Source organism: Schistocerca nitens, chromosome 3, assembly GCF_023898315.1.
Source record: "Schistocerca nitens isolate TAMUIC-IGC-003100 chromosome 3, iqSchNite1.1, whole genome shotgun sequence".
Lineage (NCBI taxonomy): Eukaryota > Metazoa > Arthropoda > Insecta > Orthoptera > Acrididae > Schistocerca > Schistocerca nitens.
The window spans coordinates 163,748,787-163,764,542 of record NC_064616.1 but is presented as its reverse complement, the minus strand read 5'-3'; the positions used below and the strand labels follow the sequence as shown (position 1 = coordinate 163,764,542).

The window sequence follows — 15,756 nt, the reverse complement described above, 5'->3', positions numbered from 1 at the left end:
TACATAAAATATACATGTCCAAGGACATGTAAGGCATGTTATTTAATCTTAAAGTGTGCCAAACATCACTGGATTTTGCTCTGTGGAATTCAAATGTGGAATTCAAATGTGTAATTTTTTAATGGATGCCATCAAACTACACTCAGGACAGTGGAAATTAAAAAGTCCTGTTGTGCCTCTCCTACTCCCAGTCAGCTGGTTTGACATTCTGCCTTCTACTCTCACTACTTATATTGGATGGGAGTATTTGTGACCAGAGAACAGGAACTCTTCAGAATACTTGCACTGTTTATCGCCTATAGCTAAGAACTTGCTGTTTTGTCTGACAATTAAATATAGGCTACATAAAACCAGTAAAGACAAGAGACAAGCAAGACAGTACATATTTCTTCAATCCTTAAGTCCAGCATTTTTTCTCGCTAATCTTGCTACAGCTTTACATGGCGTGCTTTCCTTACTGGGAAAGAATCTATTACCTCATCAAACTTCATCAAATGTTCTGCTACCCAAAATTGGTGTAGTTTCTTGATCTGATTATGTGTATTTTGTCACTGTCTGCTAGATAAAACAAAACAGGCCTGCCTAATATTGCAACAATTGTAACACACATCAAATAAAAGAGAGTGGTTTGGCACAAATGGTCATTTTTATGACATGACAGAATATAATTCAAGAAGTATCAATACCAAATGCCTATTAGGTCTACTACAAGCATAAAACCTTATGTTAGAAAGTAGTTTCGCATTTCATTCATACACTCCAGCTTCTCAAGCAGTAGATCGAAAAGCAGTAGTATGAAATTTTTATATAAATTTGGAATCGTCATATTCTTCCATAATTTGTATGATGTCCCCGTTTCTCTGTCCGTCATGAATTATTTTGCTGCCTAGGCAGCAGAACTCCTTAACTTCATCTACTTCATGATCACCAATCCTGTGTTAAGTTTCTCGCTGATCTCATTCAGCTGCTTCTCATTACTTTAATCTGTCACCTTGAATTTTAATTCCACTCTTGAACCTTTCTTTTATTTTCGTTAGTGCTTCTTTGATGCGTAGATTGAGCAGTAGTGGTGAACGAAGTGCTGGGATTAAAAAGGGTGTAAAAAGACAGGGATGCAGTCCATTACTTGTCCTTGGGTGGCAGGCACAGTTGTGAAGGGGTTACAATGTGCTTAATGCACAACACGGTGATCCTCCCTTGTGGTGGTCAGACATGGCAACTGGAACCTTAACAAGTATGCCTACTCTCACATAGCCCCGCAGTCTAACATCGGACCACTGTCACGTCTAAATACCGTAAAAATCTGGATATTGCGCAGACTGGCACTGGTAAAAAGTGCATTCCTGGCGAAGAGAAGTATGCTGGTACCAAACACAGGCCTCAACTTGTGGAAGAAGTTTCTGAGAATGTATGTTTGGATCACAGCATTGCATGGTAGTGAAACATGGATTATTAAAAAACCGGAAAAGAATAGAATCAAAGCATTTGAGCTACAGACAAATCAGGCACAGAGCACAGATTTCATTGCTCATTGTTTCTACCCCAACTGAGCTGAACGGGCCACACTGTATGTCATGTTGGAGATTTATGATGGAGCAAAAGGCTATACCAAACTGTAAAAAAAGTTAAAATTAGGACAATATCATGCATCTATACTCTTCATCAAAAAGTGTTTTATTTGACACTCAGTCTAAAGCTTTTGGCACTATTAATTAAATCAACATGTTAGATTTCAATCTTAGTGCTTTTTGTGCATACAATACAGATCTCCCAGTGAACCTCCTCTGCTGCTTCTGGAAGGAGAGAAGCCTGATATGTTCATCAGCACTAATATAATTTTCTGCACAACCCATCCAGGGGGGGGGGGGGGGGGGGGGGGAGATCCAGCATTCACCTGATGAAGTCAGGAAAGTGGGCAAAATACATGAAAAAAGTTGACTGCATTAACTATGCTGCAAGTCCATAAAACTTGAAATCATCAATTTTGCCAAGAGAATATAGAAGAACTTTGTTTGGACTGCCAGTTATATAAATTTCCCTTTTCCCTTTACAAATTACTTTCATTTCTTCATTTATCCACCATAATACACTTTTTGAAGTAATATGTGTGCCGCCTTCTGTACAAAAATCTACTTTCCAATACTGACATAAACTTATCAAGAAACACACTGAATAACACACTAGTACCTCTCTTCACATATACATCATTCCAATATGTAAGATCCTAATGGTGCAAAACTGTTCCAGTAATTTTCTTGATCCAAATACTATACTCTCAGGATACCACTTACTTTTCAGTCAAGTTTCTACTCTAATTCACCATTAGTTGTAGAAATAAAAAAAAAAATGTAAATATAGTTATGTTATTTACTTACGCAGATGATGACTGGCTTCCCTTTATAGTGGGACCTCCCCCATTCATTTGGTGGGGGTCATTAAGAAGTGGAGATGAAGGGGCAGACATATCTGAATGCAGGCCTCTAGAGTCCTCAACATCTGATACAGAACCATTTTTGTTCTTCTTTGAGCGAGAGAATGCTTTGCTGAATGAGCTTCGCAACTGAAAAGATAGTATTAATTGACCTATTTGAGACACTTAGAAGTTCATGCAAATTTTATAGAAAACATTAAAAACAGTGTGCTATCCAGAAATAGAAATAGTATGTTTGCAGTACGCAATCATGTGTTGTGAGAATGCACATACCTTTGCTGACAATAATGCCTTCTTTTATAATTTCCACAGTTCTCATTACCTGCAGATGTACATATCCCAAGTCAGAGTTTCTGAGTAATATTTTACTGACAGACTTTAGGATCTGTGTGTGTTACTACGTATGTCAGTAATAGTACAGAAAAGGGCTTTTAATAAAATAGCAACTTAATTTGCAGTCAACACACTACTGCCAAAATGTGATAAAATTATGCCTTAATTCAATTCTGATACACAACAAAAGTCAACAAGATGAGCTATTATCAATATACACTGCCCGACAAAAAACAGTGAAGCACCAAGAATGGGAGGAGGAAGCAAAATGACTATAAAATAGAATCAAATTTACAAAGAATTTGGCAATATTAGCCTACATATCAGAACAAGTTTACAACCTCTTTGGCCTGCATGTATGCACTGATTCGGTTGAGAATGGTGTCAGAAAGCCACTGTATTCTTTCCTGAGGGAAGCTGGCAAACTGTTGTAATGGCCCTTGATATCCTGGATAATGACATTGCGACAAAGTTGATCTCCAAGCTGGTCCCATACACGTTTTATCTGGAACAGATCTGGACATCTTGCTGGCCACGGGAGTACCTCAACATCCCGGAGGCTTTTCATATTAATACATACTGTGTATGGACAGGTATTGTCCTGTTGAAAAATGGCACCATGATACTGTTGCACGAGAGGTAACACATGAGGAGGAGGGATGACCATGACGTATTGTTGTGCCATCGCCCTTCCCCCAATCACTACCAGTCATGACCTGAAGTCATACCCGCTGGCTATCCACACCATGATGCCAGGAGCAACACTGCTGTCCCTCTCCAAAATATTGGATGAATGAAACCTCTCCCCAGGCTAACGCCATGCTTATCAACAATGGTCATCCGGGGTAGCACAGAACTGCAATTCATCACTGGACACAATGCGACAGCATTCATCAGCAGTCCATGCTTCAAAGTCATGGTACCATTACAAACACAGCCATTTGTTGTATGGTGCTAACAGCAGTCTATGCAAGGGACAGTAATTTCCTAGTCTGGCTGTTGCTAGTCTCTAACCAATGGTGTGGAATGACACAGAATGTTGCTGTGAGTCCATTACTTGTCCTTGGGTGGCAGGCACAGTTGTGAAGGGGTTACAATGTGCTTAATGCACAACACGGTGATCCTCCCTTGTGGTGGTCAGACATGGCAACTGGAACCTTAACAAGTATGCCTACTCTCACATAGCCCCGCAGTCTAACATCGGACCACTGTCACGTCTAAATACCGTAAAAATCTGGATATTGCGCGATTTGATCAGCCAGACAAATGAAGGTCCGCACAAGGTCCTTTTCGTTGTCAGGTGCTGATAACGCAGTCTTACACAAGTAGACAGCATCTCTGCATCCTTCACAGTGACCACTCAACATCTGATGCTGCCCTTTACAAACCCTACCAGGCCTGGTAACAACACTAATGCATTCTGGTGGCCATTCTGTTACAGAGATTTGCAACTGTAGTAATTTACATACCTGCCGATGGTGTGTGTGTGTACGAAGTTACAATGACACCTAACCATGTCATCTGGGTGCTTCACTTTTTTTGTCAAGCAGTGTATTAATGAACTCTACATGATATAAATTGATTCCACTACTCTGTATAAATGCGAAAAACATTTACATCTGACAGTTCCTCACTTAATATGAGAAAGGCACATAATTAACAGGCCCACGAAAATTCCTTTACATGTTTTCTTGTCTATCTGTACACCATACAAGATTCCAAAGTAAAAGAACAATTTTGATTCTGAAAGTGCTACAGCACAATGAAACATCATTCATGCACTGCAGAAGAAGCTACAGATGAACACACAGAGATTATGCGAAGTGTACATTGCTGATTAGAAAGATTATAATAGAACAATAAGCTGAAATTGGTATAAGTTTCTCCACAGGATATGGCACCTGATAACCAGACGAAAACAAATGTGTGATTGTGATGCAATTCATTATTTAGGAGTCACATAGGACATATTCTGATAACTTTGTAAAAGACATCACAAAGCGTAAAAAATGACATATCTTTATGGCAATATTATACTGAGAAAACACATTATAATACTTCTTATGCACCTGATAAGATAGTCGGAAAACAGTGAAACTTCTATGCACTTATGGAAACTACACAAAAAAATTGTCTGAGCAGAAATTTAAAAGGTGTGATATCCAAGAAACCTGCATGATTTCTATTTACCATTTCTTTTGGCTCACTTTTCATCAAGCTGAATAATGTCAAAATATTTCCTGCAAAATGTGCTGCATGGCTTTACTGTATTTAAAGAACAGTACTATAAAATCATCAAAAGTTGCTGTAAAGTGTATATATTCACAGACAACTAATTTTTGCCAAGAAACCATCTTTAAGTCATTGATTAACATTATATACTGATGCAATGTATGTTAATCTGTGACTTGAAGATGCTCATTTGACCGATGCAGGTTGCCTGTGAATAAACACGCATCACAGCATTTCGTGGTTCTATGATGATGATCTTTGAATAACGGTAGTAAGTAGTGAGAGAGAGAGGTGTAGTTATTTGTTTAAACATCTATGAAATACATATGTAATGACATTAAATGTGATGAATTGATTGCTTCAAAAATGAAATTTGAAATGAAAAAAAGCGATTTTTGTCTAAATTTCTAATGGTTTGTCAAGTATTGCATGATGTCCATCACTTATTTAATAACTCTGTATAGGACTTACACTGTCCTAAAATTGCCATTCTGAGGTAGCTATGACAACAGTAATCACTTCCAAAGAATACAATTAATTATATCACATACACAGTTATGTTGTTCATGCGACTGTAATGACAGCATATTTTGCGTGGGATTGTGCCTTTGTCTCCGTAAATGAGAATGTAAACATAACTTAAATGATGGAGAGTTCTGGTGCCAATCAAGGTGCTGCTAAGATAATCATTTGATACATAAATTATTGACAGTCATGTATTGGTTGTCTAATTTACTCTAAAGCATATTTACTCTGCTTTGTAGTACTGATTGGCTGCATTTAGTGTTTATATATCATTTTGTCTCTTCTTTTTTTTAAATTTCATAACAAAGATAATTACTGCATCATTAAAGCAGCAAAAATGATGAAATGAATGCCTTCAGGGAAATATGACACTTTATTTATTTAAAGGTCTTACTGCACTTTCAGAATTTCTGTCAGTTTCAGATTCCACTACATCTACAATATGTTTTAGTAAGTAACTCATTGAATTACTTCTAGCATGTGTTAATTGAAAAATCTGTAGACACATGCAATGCTAAGCAAGTTTCTGTTTACAATACTTCAAAACATGAATGTGTAACTGAGCTTACAGATTAAGTGACAGAATGTTAAATAAGTCTAACTATTACCATTTAATCAGCTGGAGATGACTTAAGAGTGATATATTACGTATATCTCAAAAGGGTCCAGAAAGATTTATTCCAAATTAATAACATTAATTCTGTGACTTAAAATCTTACCCAGCCTTTTTTCTTCTTCTTCCCATGTCCATCTTGTGCATGAGCTGAACTTGAAAGACTGCAGGCTGATGACAGAGAGTTGATACTGGATACAGAGTCAGCAGACAACTGACGAGACATGTTGGTTCCCTTGCCTACAGTAAGAAATATATAAGTAACATGTAGTATGTATGACTACACTCAACACACACACACACACACACACACACACACACACACAAACACACACACACATCACTTTTGAAGTGAGGGATGGAAAGGGTATTTCATCTAATTTCTCACAGAAATGATGATCATGGCACACAAATGGAATGAAACACTAATAGTTGACAGCTGTTAGTACTTCAGCCATCATGTCATAATGTAAAATGATATTCTTCAGCTAGCTTATATATGAACAGTGGCATGGTCGAATCATTTGGAACTCTAAATGTTAATGATATTTTTTTAAGTATGTCAGTTACAACACAGCTAAAGTTAAGAAAATATGAGAAACCATTATTTGAGAATAGTTCAAGTGAAATGTTATTGCTGCTACAAGACAGAATGCAATAAGACAGATAAGGAAATTTGAACTACAAAGACAGCTTGAATGAGCAATGCAAACAGGAGGAAGCATTTGGAAGTACACGTTGCTTCATGTATTACATGCCTTCAAATGACAATGATGATATTTGAGTCTCAATAAAGTCGCATATTACTTACATTTATTGTCTTCTACTCAACCTATGATCATAAACATGCACAGTGGTTGACATATAACACTGAATACCCTCTGTAAAGGGAAATGGTATAAAGAGAAGGGTAGACTTCTAAGAAGACTATACTAGTAGCACTTTTCTACCAACAATTTCATCTGAGGATGATAGTATTTTATAGGATTTTTGGGCAAGATTCCTGAGAGATGTATCAGAAACTCACATGGCAGAAAAAAACATAATACCATAAACCACTTAATGCTTGCTTTATGCACATTGGGTATTAGATTCATTAGCACACTGTAAAGCCAAATTCAAAGAAAAATTAATAAATACAGTTGTTTTGGTTTCTTTTACAACAAAGAGATAACAGATAAAAATTATGATGAATAAATGTACTTAATAACTACAAACTCAAATGATAACATAAATGATGAAGCACGTATTAGTGAAAGATGCAGTGCTCTATATTGTTAACAACTACCATTTAGTGCAGCAGTGGCATTAATCGTGTGCCTTCGAGCCAGTGATGGAGACATACTCTGTATATGAGCTGAAGTTAGGCCTGCTTCTACACTTTGCTTCCGAAGTAGTTCTATAGTCTGCCGTAGCTCAAGCAGCTCAGAGTCCTACAACAAACAAACAGGACAGATGTAAATTTTTGTGTTCAGTGTGACAATTTCTCAGTTCAATAATGAGTTATACAATAAGTGTTCACTAGTCTCTAATGTATTTCAAACTAAAGATTAACAACTACAGTACTCGAAACCATGTTTATAACTAACTGTGCCTTAAGAGGGTAATCAGAGAGAGAGAGAGAGAGAGAGAGAGAGAGAGAGAGAGGGGGGGGCAGCAGTGGATATTCTTCTTCAGGAACAAGAAAGCTGAACAGGGTGGCTGGACAAGATGGGTTAATACTGGTGAAAAATGTGCTACCTGGAATAGAATAGTCTGGTGATGATGAAGCAAACTCTTACATTAAAGACTGCCTTTTGTTACAACTGGTATATAGGAATACACAAATAATCGTCAATTCCATTAAGTACACGAACAGATTTTACAACACAAGGCATAATTACTTTGACTACTGAACTCTGTAAGGCAGCACATTCTCCTTTAAATTTCAGAATGCAAGAGAACAATTTTAAATGAAAAGAGTTTGCCAAAAAGTAAATCAGTTTCATTTTATCCATGATGGAAATGGATTAAGAGTGTGACAGTGCCTAAGAACAAGTACTATGTCACAAAATGCTTTTTTATAGAAGCACTCTGGATTACAAACATTTTGGATTGATTTTCAGGTACTAACATCACATATTGGCCATTTATTACACTGTGATCAGTTTCACACCATACAAATGCAGTGACTTCAAGATGGCGGAAGGATTTTAAATGAACTGCGCATTATTATTATTATTATTACTAAACAATAATATTATTAATAATACAATAAACATTTCCACATTTATAAATGTAGCTATTATTCATCTCTGAAATTAAACTGAGCTTATTTCATACTGTAGCACCAAATGAAAGGAAGATGAGCAGTTGATTTCTTCGTAAAATTCGTAGATCACTCTCGTGTCTGTCCATGTATGAAAATTTAAGAAATTACTTTTGAGCTGCTTCTGAATAGTGTGTGTCCTATCATTTAAACAAATTGTTATAAACAAACACTGAGAAAATCTAAATTTTTTATGAGAAGTCTCACGTAGTCCCACATCAAGAAAAATCCAGATCAGATATGTCACCAGAATCTAAAACAAAGTAGCAACATGTATTTTGGTAATAGTTCTGATGGATCTGCATCATTTTAATGCCCCTTCCTCTGCAAAAAGTGCTAAATTTGTTCTGCTCCTACACTGCAAAGACAGAATGATGCAACAGCTCGTAATTTACACTGATAAGGACACACTGTAGTAGTAGTCCCTATAGAAAGATTTCAGTTCACATGAGGGAAAATACTCAATTCCAGCAGATCTGAGCTGTAGCAGGAACTAGTCAAGAGATCGACCCCCATCTCAAGAAAAGAAGGTTGGAGGAAGAATGAAAATTTACCAATAGGAAAGGCCTACATGGATGTTACATTAACAGTGTTAAGACAAATGAGAAGAGACTTTGACCTTCGAATTTAAGTGTTAGATGCATATCTCATCATGAAAGTGAATGGAGATTTGCCATCCTCATGACCATTTTATTAAATAAAAAAGTTTAAAGTATAGATCTTTTAATTCCTAGACCACAATTTTCCTATTACAATTCAAGTACAATAACGAGTTTTGGTTGTTTTGTACAACCATCTTCAGATAGTTCAAAACATAAAAAAAGCAGTGAATATGCACTGGCGAGCATCATTACCTGTAGTCATGCAATGAAATGCATTTGTAAATACCAAGGCAATGACAGTATGTAGTTTAAAAATGTCACAGTGAACAAGCCAGGTAGTAGCCCATGATCTTAGAGGATTATGGTAATAATGAAGGAAAATGGCCAGTTGCATGAGCAAAAGTTACATCAGAAGCTCATTATTTTCAACTATTAGCAGGTATTACAGCCTCAAGGCTGGTGGGCTTGTGACATTTTCTTTTTATTCTTCAACCTGTACACATTTTTTAAAGATGGCAATTTCATATACCATGCAGGATCATTCTTTTGTAAGGGAGTCTATGGAAAAGTTGACAATTTTTGGAACTGTTGCATATACTGTTCTTATTATAAAACCTGCTACAAAATTAAAAATTATGAGCTTTTAATGCAATTTTTACTCATGTAACTGGCTATTTTCCTTCATCATTATTAACATCCTTAGAGATTACAGTCTACAACCTGGCTTGCTCATGGTTATGTTTTTAAACTACATTCTGTCATTGTCTTGGCATTTACAAATGCATGTCATTGCAAGACTACAGCTAACGATGCTTTCCAATGCGTATTCACCGCTTTTATACATTTTGAAAAATGTGAAGATGGTTGTACAAAGCAACCGAAACTTGTTATTGGACTTTTAACTGTAATAGGAAAAATGTGTTTTAGGCATTAAAAATTTTTTACTTTAAAAAATTTTTGTTAAATAAACTACATGAAGACTGCTGTCTCCTCCCTGACTATTTCAGGCTTCACAAATTAATCACCATTTATTTTGGTATTCTGCATTCTGTACCTTTGATTATGATAATAAACTATGTATACATAGTTCCACGAAATTCAAATGAAAAGCCAGATATCAGTAATTTGCTGCCGTGATATTTTGGCACAAAGTCTTCTGGCCATCTTCAGGTGAGCACTGGCGAAACTACACTGTGTTCCCCTATTTATATTGAAGGTATTGTCAACTTTACCTTTCTCTCAGCTGTTGAAGTAAGGTGCTGAAGTCGCTGTGTCATATTTGATAAGGATTGCTCAAATGCAGACACAACATGTGCCTAAAAAAAAAAAAAAGGAAAACAAATATTAGTTCTTCTGAGTTTATGCAACTGTATCACTTATGAATAAATTATACTATTGTACACGTACAATGATGTATAGAATTAAAGATGCAAGGAGTTCCAAAATGCATTAGGAGGCCTAATACCCAATGTATCATCACAAGGGAAATCCCAGGATGTAAACAACATACTGACTGAAATTTAGACAGACAACCTCACGTACCGAGGAATGATGGGTGGTACATAGGTACACTGTTCTCTTGAGCTTGTATAGCTGCATATATTACTAATTGCAATTATGAATTTTAATTTGAAACAAGGCATACAAACTTCACTACTGACAACATTCAATAACTTTGCTGTTATTTCAGTTTACAAAAATAATTAAGTTTCTTTTTATTTATTTTCAACCCAACTGGACAGCCATGCACGTTAAAGCACTGTTCCCAGGACAGGACAGTAAGCCGGTCCAGACTGAATCTTCCTGGTGGATTAACAATGAGGGTCACCGAGCTGGCTGACCTGGATGTGGTTTTTACACTGTTTGACATATCCTACTAGGTGAATACCAGGCTGATACCTAAGTGCCACCTCAGTTACACAATATGCAAACACAGAGAACACTTTTGCTCACTTAAACATGAATAACACTCCACACAGACAGTTGGAGTATACATATTCTGTCCTGGAGGGGAGGGGTTTGTAATGGGCTGGCGACAGGAAGGGCATCTGACCACCACTTCAATGCAAAATATGTAAACTAACTATGCCATCCCTGTGCTGATGTGGGACAAAAGCACAAGAAAAAGAAAAACAAGAAATTACTGTTTATTTTCCATTTTTTTCAATTTTGCAGCAGCAGAGCTCTAACGATATAATGTCATATGCAACTAGTGGACAGTTGAGAACAGCAAAATGGGGACTGCACATCGATATTCTGGAAAAGACTCTAGAAAAAAACGATTCCTATATTGTACTAGCGTGAGATATGCATCTAGTGCAAAAAAGTACAATGTGCAAAGATATTTGGAATTCAAAAAAGAATTCCACAGTAAAATCTGGCAACTAAGTTTGTAGGCCTGTATCACTTGACTTCATCTACTGCAGACCTATAAGAAATATACCAAGCTTGAATATAATGGATGTTCTTTATGAGAACAGACTTCTCAAAATATTCAGTAGTGATTTTTAAGTGGTGGTTATGTGAAACTGAGTTACCTTGAAAGTGTACAAAATTGCATCTGACACGCGCAACAAAACTTGTTGTGCTCGCAGAGTCTTTTCTTGAAATAAACTATGTGATCAGAAATATCCAAACAGACCCAAAAACATACGTTTTTCATATTAGGTGCATTTTGCTGCCACCTACTGCCAGATACTCCTGTGAGAGACCTCAGTGGTCATTAGACACCTTGAGACAGCAGAATGGGGCCCTCCATGGAACTCACGGACTTTGAACGTGGTCAGGTGATTTGGTGCCGCTTGAGTCCTACATCTGTACGTGAGATTTCCACACTCACAAACATCCTTAGGTCCACTGTTACCGATGTGATAGTGAAGTGGAAACGTGAAGGGACATGTACAGCACAAAAGCATACAGGCCAACCTGCATGAGAGACAGAAACCGCTGACAGTTGAAGAGGGTTGTAATGTGTAATAGGCAGACATCTATACAGACCATCACAGAGGAATTCCGAACTACATCAGGATCCAGAATGAGATTTTCACTCTGCAGCGGAGTGTGCGCTGATATGAAACTTCCTGGCAGATTAAAACTGTGTGCCTGACCGAGACTCAAACTCGGGACCTTTGCCTTTCGCAGGCAAGTGCTCTATCATCTGAGCTACCAAAGCACGACTCACGCCCAGTCGTCACAGCTTTACTTCTGCCAGTATCTCGTCTCCTACCTTCCAAACTTTACAGAAGCTCTCCTGCGAACCTTGCAGAACTAGCACTCCTGAAAGAAAGGATACTGAGGAGACATGGCTTAGCCACAGCCTGGGGGATGTTTCCAGAATGAGATTTTCACTCTGCATCAGGATCCACTGCAAGTTCTATGACCGTTAGGTGGGGGGTGAGATAACTTGGATTTCAGGGTCGAGCGGCTAGTCATAAGCCACACATCACGCTGGTAAATGCCAAACGATGCCCCACAAGGTGTAAGGTGCATAAATGTTGGACGGTTGAACAGTGGAAAAACGTGTGGAGTGACAAGTCATGGTACGCAATGTGGCGATCCAATGGCAAGGTGTGGGTATGGCGAATGTCCGGTGAATGTCATCTGCTAGCATGTGCAGTCCCAACAGTAAAATTTGGAAGTGGTGGTGTTATAGTGTGGTCATGTTTTTCATGGAGAGGGCTTGTACCCCTTGTTGTTTTGCATGGCACTATCACACCACAGGCCTACATTGATGTTTTAAGCACTTTCCTGCAATCCACTGTTGAAGAGCAATTCGGGGATGGCGATTGCATCTTTCAACACGATCGAGCACGTGTTCATAATGCACGGCCTGTGGCAGAGTGGTTACATGACAATAACATCCCTGTAATGGACTGGCCCTGCACAGAGTCCTGACCTGAATCCTATAGAACACCTTTGGGATGTTTTAGAATGCTGACTTCATGCCAGGCTTCACCGAACAACATCGATACCTCTTCTCATTGCAGCACTCCCCAAGAAACCTTCCAGACCTGATTGAACGTATGCCTGTGAGAGTGGAAGGTGTCATCAAGGCTAAGGGTAGGCCAACACCATATTGAATTCCAGCATTACCAATGGAGGGAATTGTGATCTAGTAAGTTATTTTCAGCCAGGTATCCGGATACCTTTGATCACATAGTGTAAAATAAATTTTAAGAATAACTTTTCCGACAGAAATACAAAGTCATTTTTAACCAGCACATGTATTGATGATTTAATAAGTTCCAGAATGTTAGCAAATTTTTCTCCACAAATGGAGGTAACAAACATCCAGTATTATCGGGAAAAAGACAGGTCCTGACTAAAACAAAATCAAAAGTGAACCAGTTTAGAGAGTATAGAATATATATGGAGGGGGGCGATTGGGGATGGGGGAATTGCACACAAAAAGCATATCTCTCAGTACAAATGGAAAAATTTTGAATTATAATTTCTTTATCAATAACAGTAAATCTGACATTAATATATGCAAGAGAGTTTTTCCACACATTTATTCTAATATTGACTAGTTTTTACTCACATTGGTAGATAACTGGCTTGTAAGAGTGTGGACTTTCTCTTGGGCGTCCATCAGCTCTCTCCTCAGTTTTCGGATTTCATGTGCTTGCTTCTCTTCAGCAGTACTGTACAAGGATGATGTTGTTGATACTAGACTTACTGATGAACCATGTACTAGAAAATAAAAATCATATTATTGCAGGTCATTGCTGCTCAACTGAGAATAATTTATACACAAAATTGTGAAATTTGTCATTTCAGTTGTTATCATCAATAGATTTTTGGATAAGACAAAAGATCTAATCATACATCAAATCTGATTTAAACACTTCTGTAGAGTAAAATATCTACGAAATTAAGCCTGTGAACTAATAAATATAAATGTATAAATTACATGAATTGTAATAATGGGTAGTACTACTGTAATGCAATACATCATCAATATTTGAATAACATATTTTAAATAAATCTCAGAAAATAATTTTCTTGCTATTTTATTGCAACAGTGGGCTACCGGCAATTTTCAACTGCTATCACACTCCTCAGTATGCAGCTTAAGAAATACACAGCAAATAAGTCAGTTATCTAAAATGAAAGTGAATGCTAGGGGAGGAGCAAATGATATTCAATCATTACTGTGAAATTATTATGTTTCCTCATGAATTCAAAGATATCCAATGAAGACTCTAGAACAGCTAAACAATACAGTTTATTTTTAAACTGGGCAACTTTATTATTTTCCTGGCCTTATTTGTCAACACTCCCATTTCTTTATATAAAATAGAATGAGTGTTGAATATATAATTTAATTTTTAAGCAACAATAACTATCTATTCTGTATTCTGAAACTGCTGTTCTCACCTTCATCATCTTTAGAGTTTGTTTTGGACAGCAAACCAGAGTAAGGCGACATGCTGGTGCGGCTCAAAACATGACTAGATGCAGAAGACGTAATAGGGGACACAGGGTAGTTGAATCTGGAAATGAGCAAAAAATTTATAAACACATTTGACACATACGCGGGGTGTTTGAACAGTTCTTCCAAAAATAAAAACTACTAACATGTTTGGGTTAAACTATTTTTTTATTTTCCGACATAGTCTCCTTTTAGACTTATACACTTCATCCAATGCTGTTCTAATTTGTTGATCCCTTCCGAATAATAGGAATTGTCCAAGTCTGCAAAATAGCTATTAGATGCTGCAATCACCTCCTCGTTTGAATAAAATCTTTGTCCCGCCAGCCATTTCTTCAAATCGGAGAACAAACAGTAGTAGGAAACCAAGTCTGGATGTGAAATGGGGGATGTGAAATGAGTTGGAATACTATTTCCATCAATTTTGTGACCACGACTGCTGAGGTGTGTGCTGGTGCATTGTCGTGATGGAAAAGGACTTTTTTGCGGTCCAATTGCCAGCGTTTTTCTTGCAGCTCAGTTTTCAAATGGTCCAAGAATGATGAATAATATGCACCTGTAATAGTTTTACTCTTTTCCAGATAGTCAATGAGGATTATCCCTTGCGAATCCCAGAAGACAGTAGCCATAACCTTTCTGGCCGAAGGAATGGTCTTCACCTTTTTTGGTGCAGATTCTTCCTTGGTAATCCATTGTTTAAACTGTTGTTTGGTCTCAGGAGTATAGTAATGTATCCATGTTTCATCCAAAGTGACGAAACGATGCTTAAAGTCCTGTGGATTCTTCCTGAACAGCTGCAAAAGATCCTTGAACACTTCACACAGTTCCGCTTTTGGTCAAGCATGAGCAATCGCAGAACCCATCTTGTGGATAGCTTTCTCATCTCCAAATGTTTATGCAAAATATTATGTACCCGTTCATTTGAGGTGCCCACAGCACTAGCAATCTTACGCACCTTAACTCTTCTGTCACCCATCACCATATCATGGATTTTATCAATGATTTCTGGAGTCGTAACCTCCACAGGGCATCCAGAACGTTCAGCATCACTTGTGCCCATATGGCCACTCCGAAAATTTTTAAACCACTTATAAACTGTTCTAATCAAAATTTCAGAGTCACCGTAATGTTTATCAAGCTTCTCTTTAGTCTCCTGAGGCGTTTTGCCTTTCATAAAGTAATGTTTAATCACAACACGAAATTCTTTTTCGTCCATTTTTTGACAATCACTCTACCTCCTTGAGTCACACGAATGCCAAACACAAAGAAATAGACCAC

The 15,756-nt window shown here is 37.4% G+C and overlaps 1 protein-coding gene across 1 annotated transcript in view; it reads right to left on the bottom strand.

Annotated features, from left to right (window-relative positions):
* The window catches only part of LOC126248102 (protein sickie), a 687,677-nt gene that overhangs the window by 46,378 nt on the left and 625,543 nt on the right, over window positions 1-15,756 (bottom strand). Inside the window, exons 19-24 of the mRNA XM_049948773.1 lie at window positions 14,424-14,539; window positions 13,585-13,736; window positions 10,277-10,360; window positions 7,423-7,567; window positions 6,241-6,374; window positions 2,376-2,560 (exon numbers count right to left, since the gene is read on the bottom strand). Of these exons, the coding sequence (XP_049804730.1) occupies window positions 2,376-2,560; window positions 6,241-6,374; window positions 7,423-7,567; window positions 10,277-10,360; window positions 13,585-13,736; window positions 14,424-14,539 (816 nt within the window). The remainder of the gene's footprint in view (window positions 1-2,375; window positions 2,561-6,240; window positions 6,375-7,422; window positions 7,568-10,276; window positions 10,361-13,584; window positions 13,737-14,423; window positions 14,540-15,756) is intronic.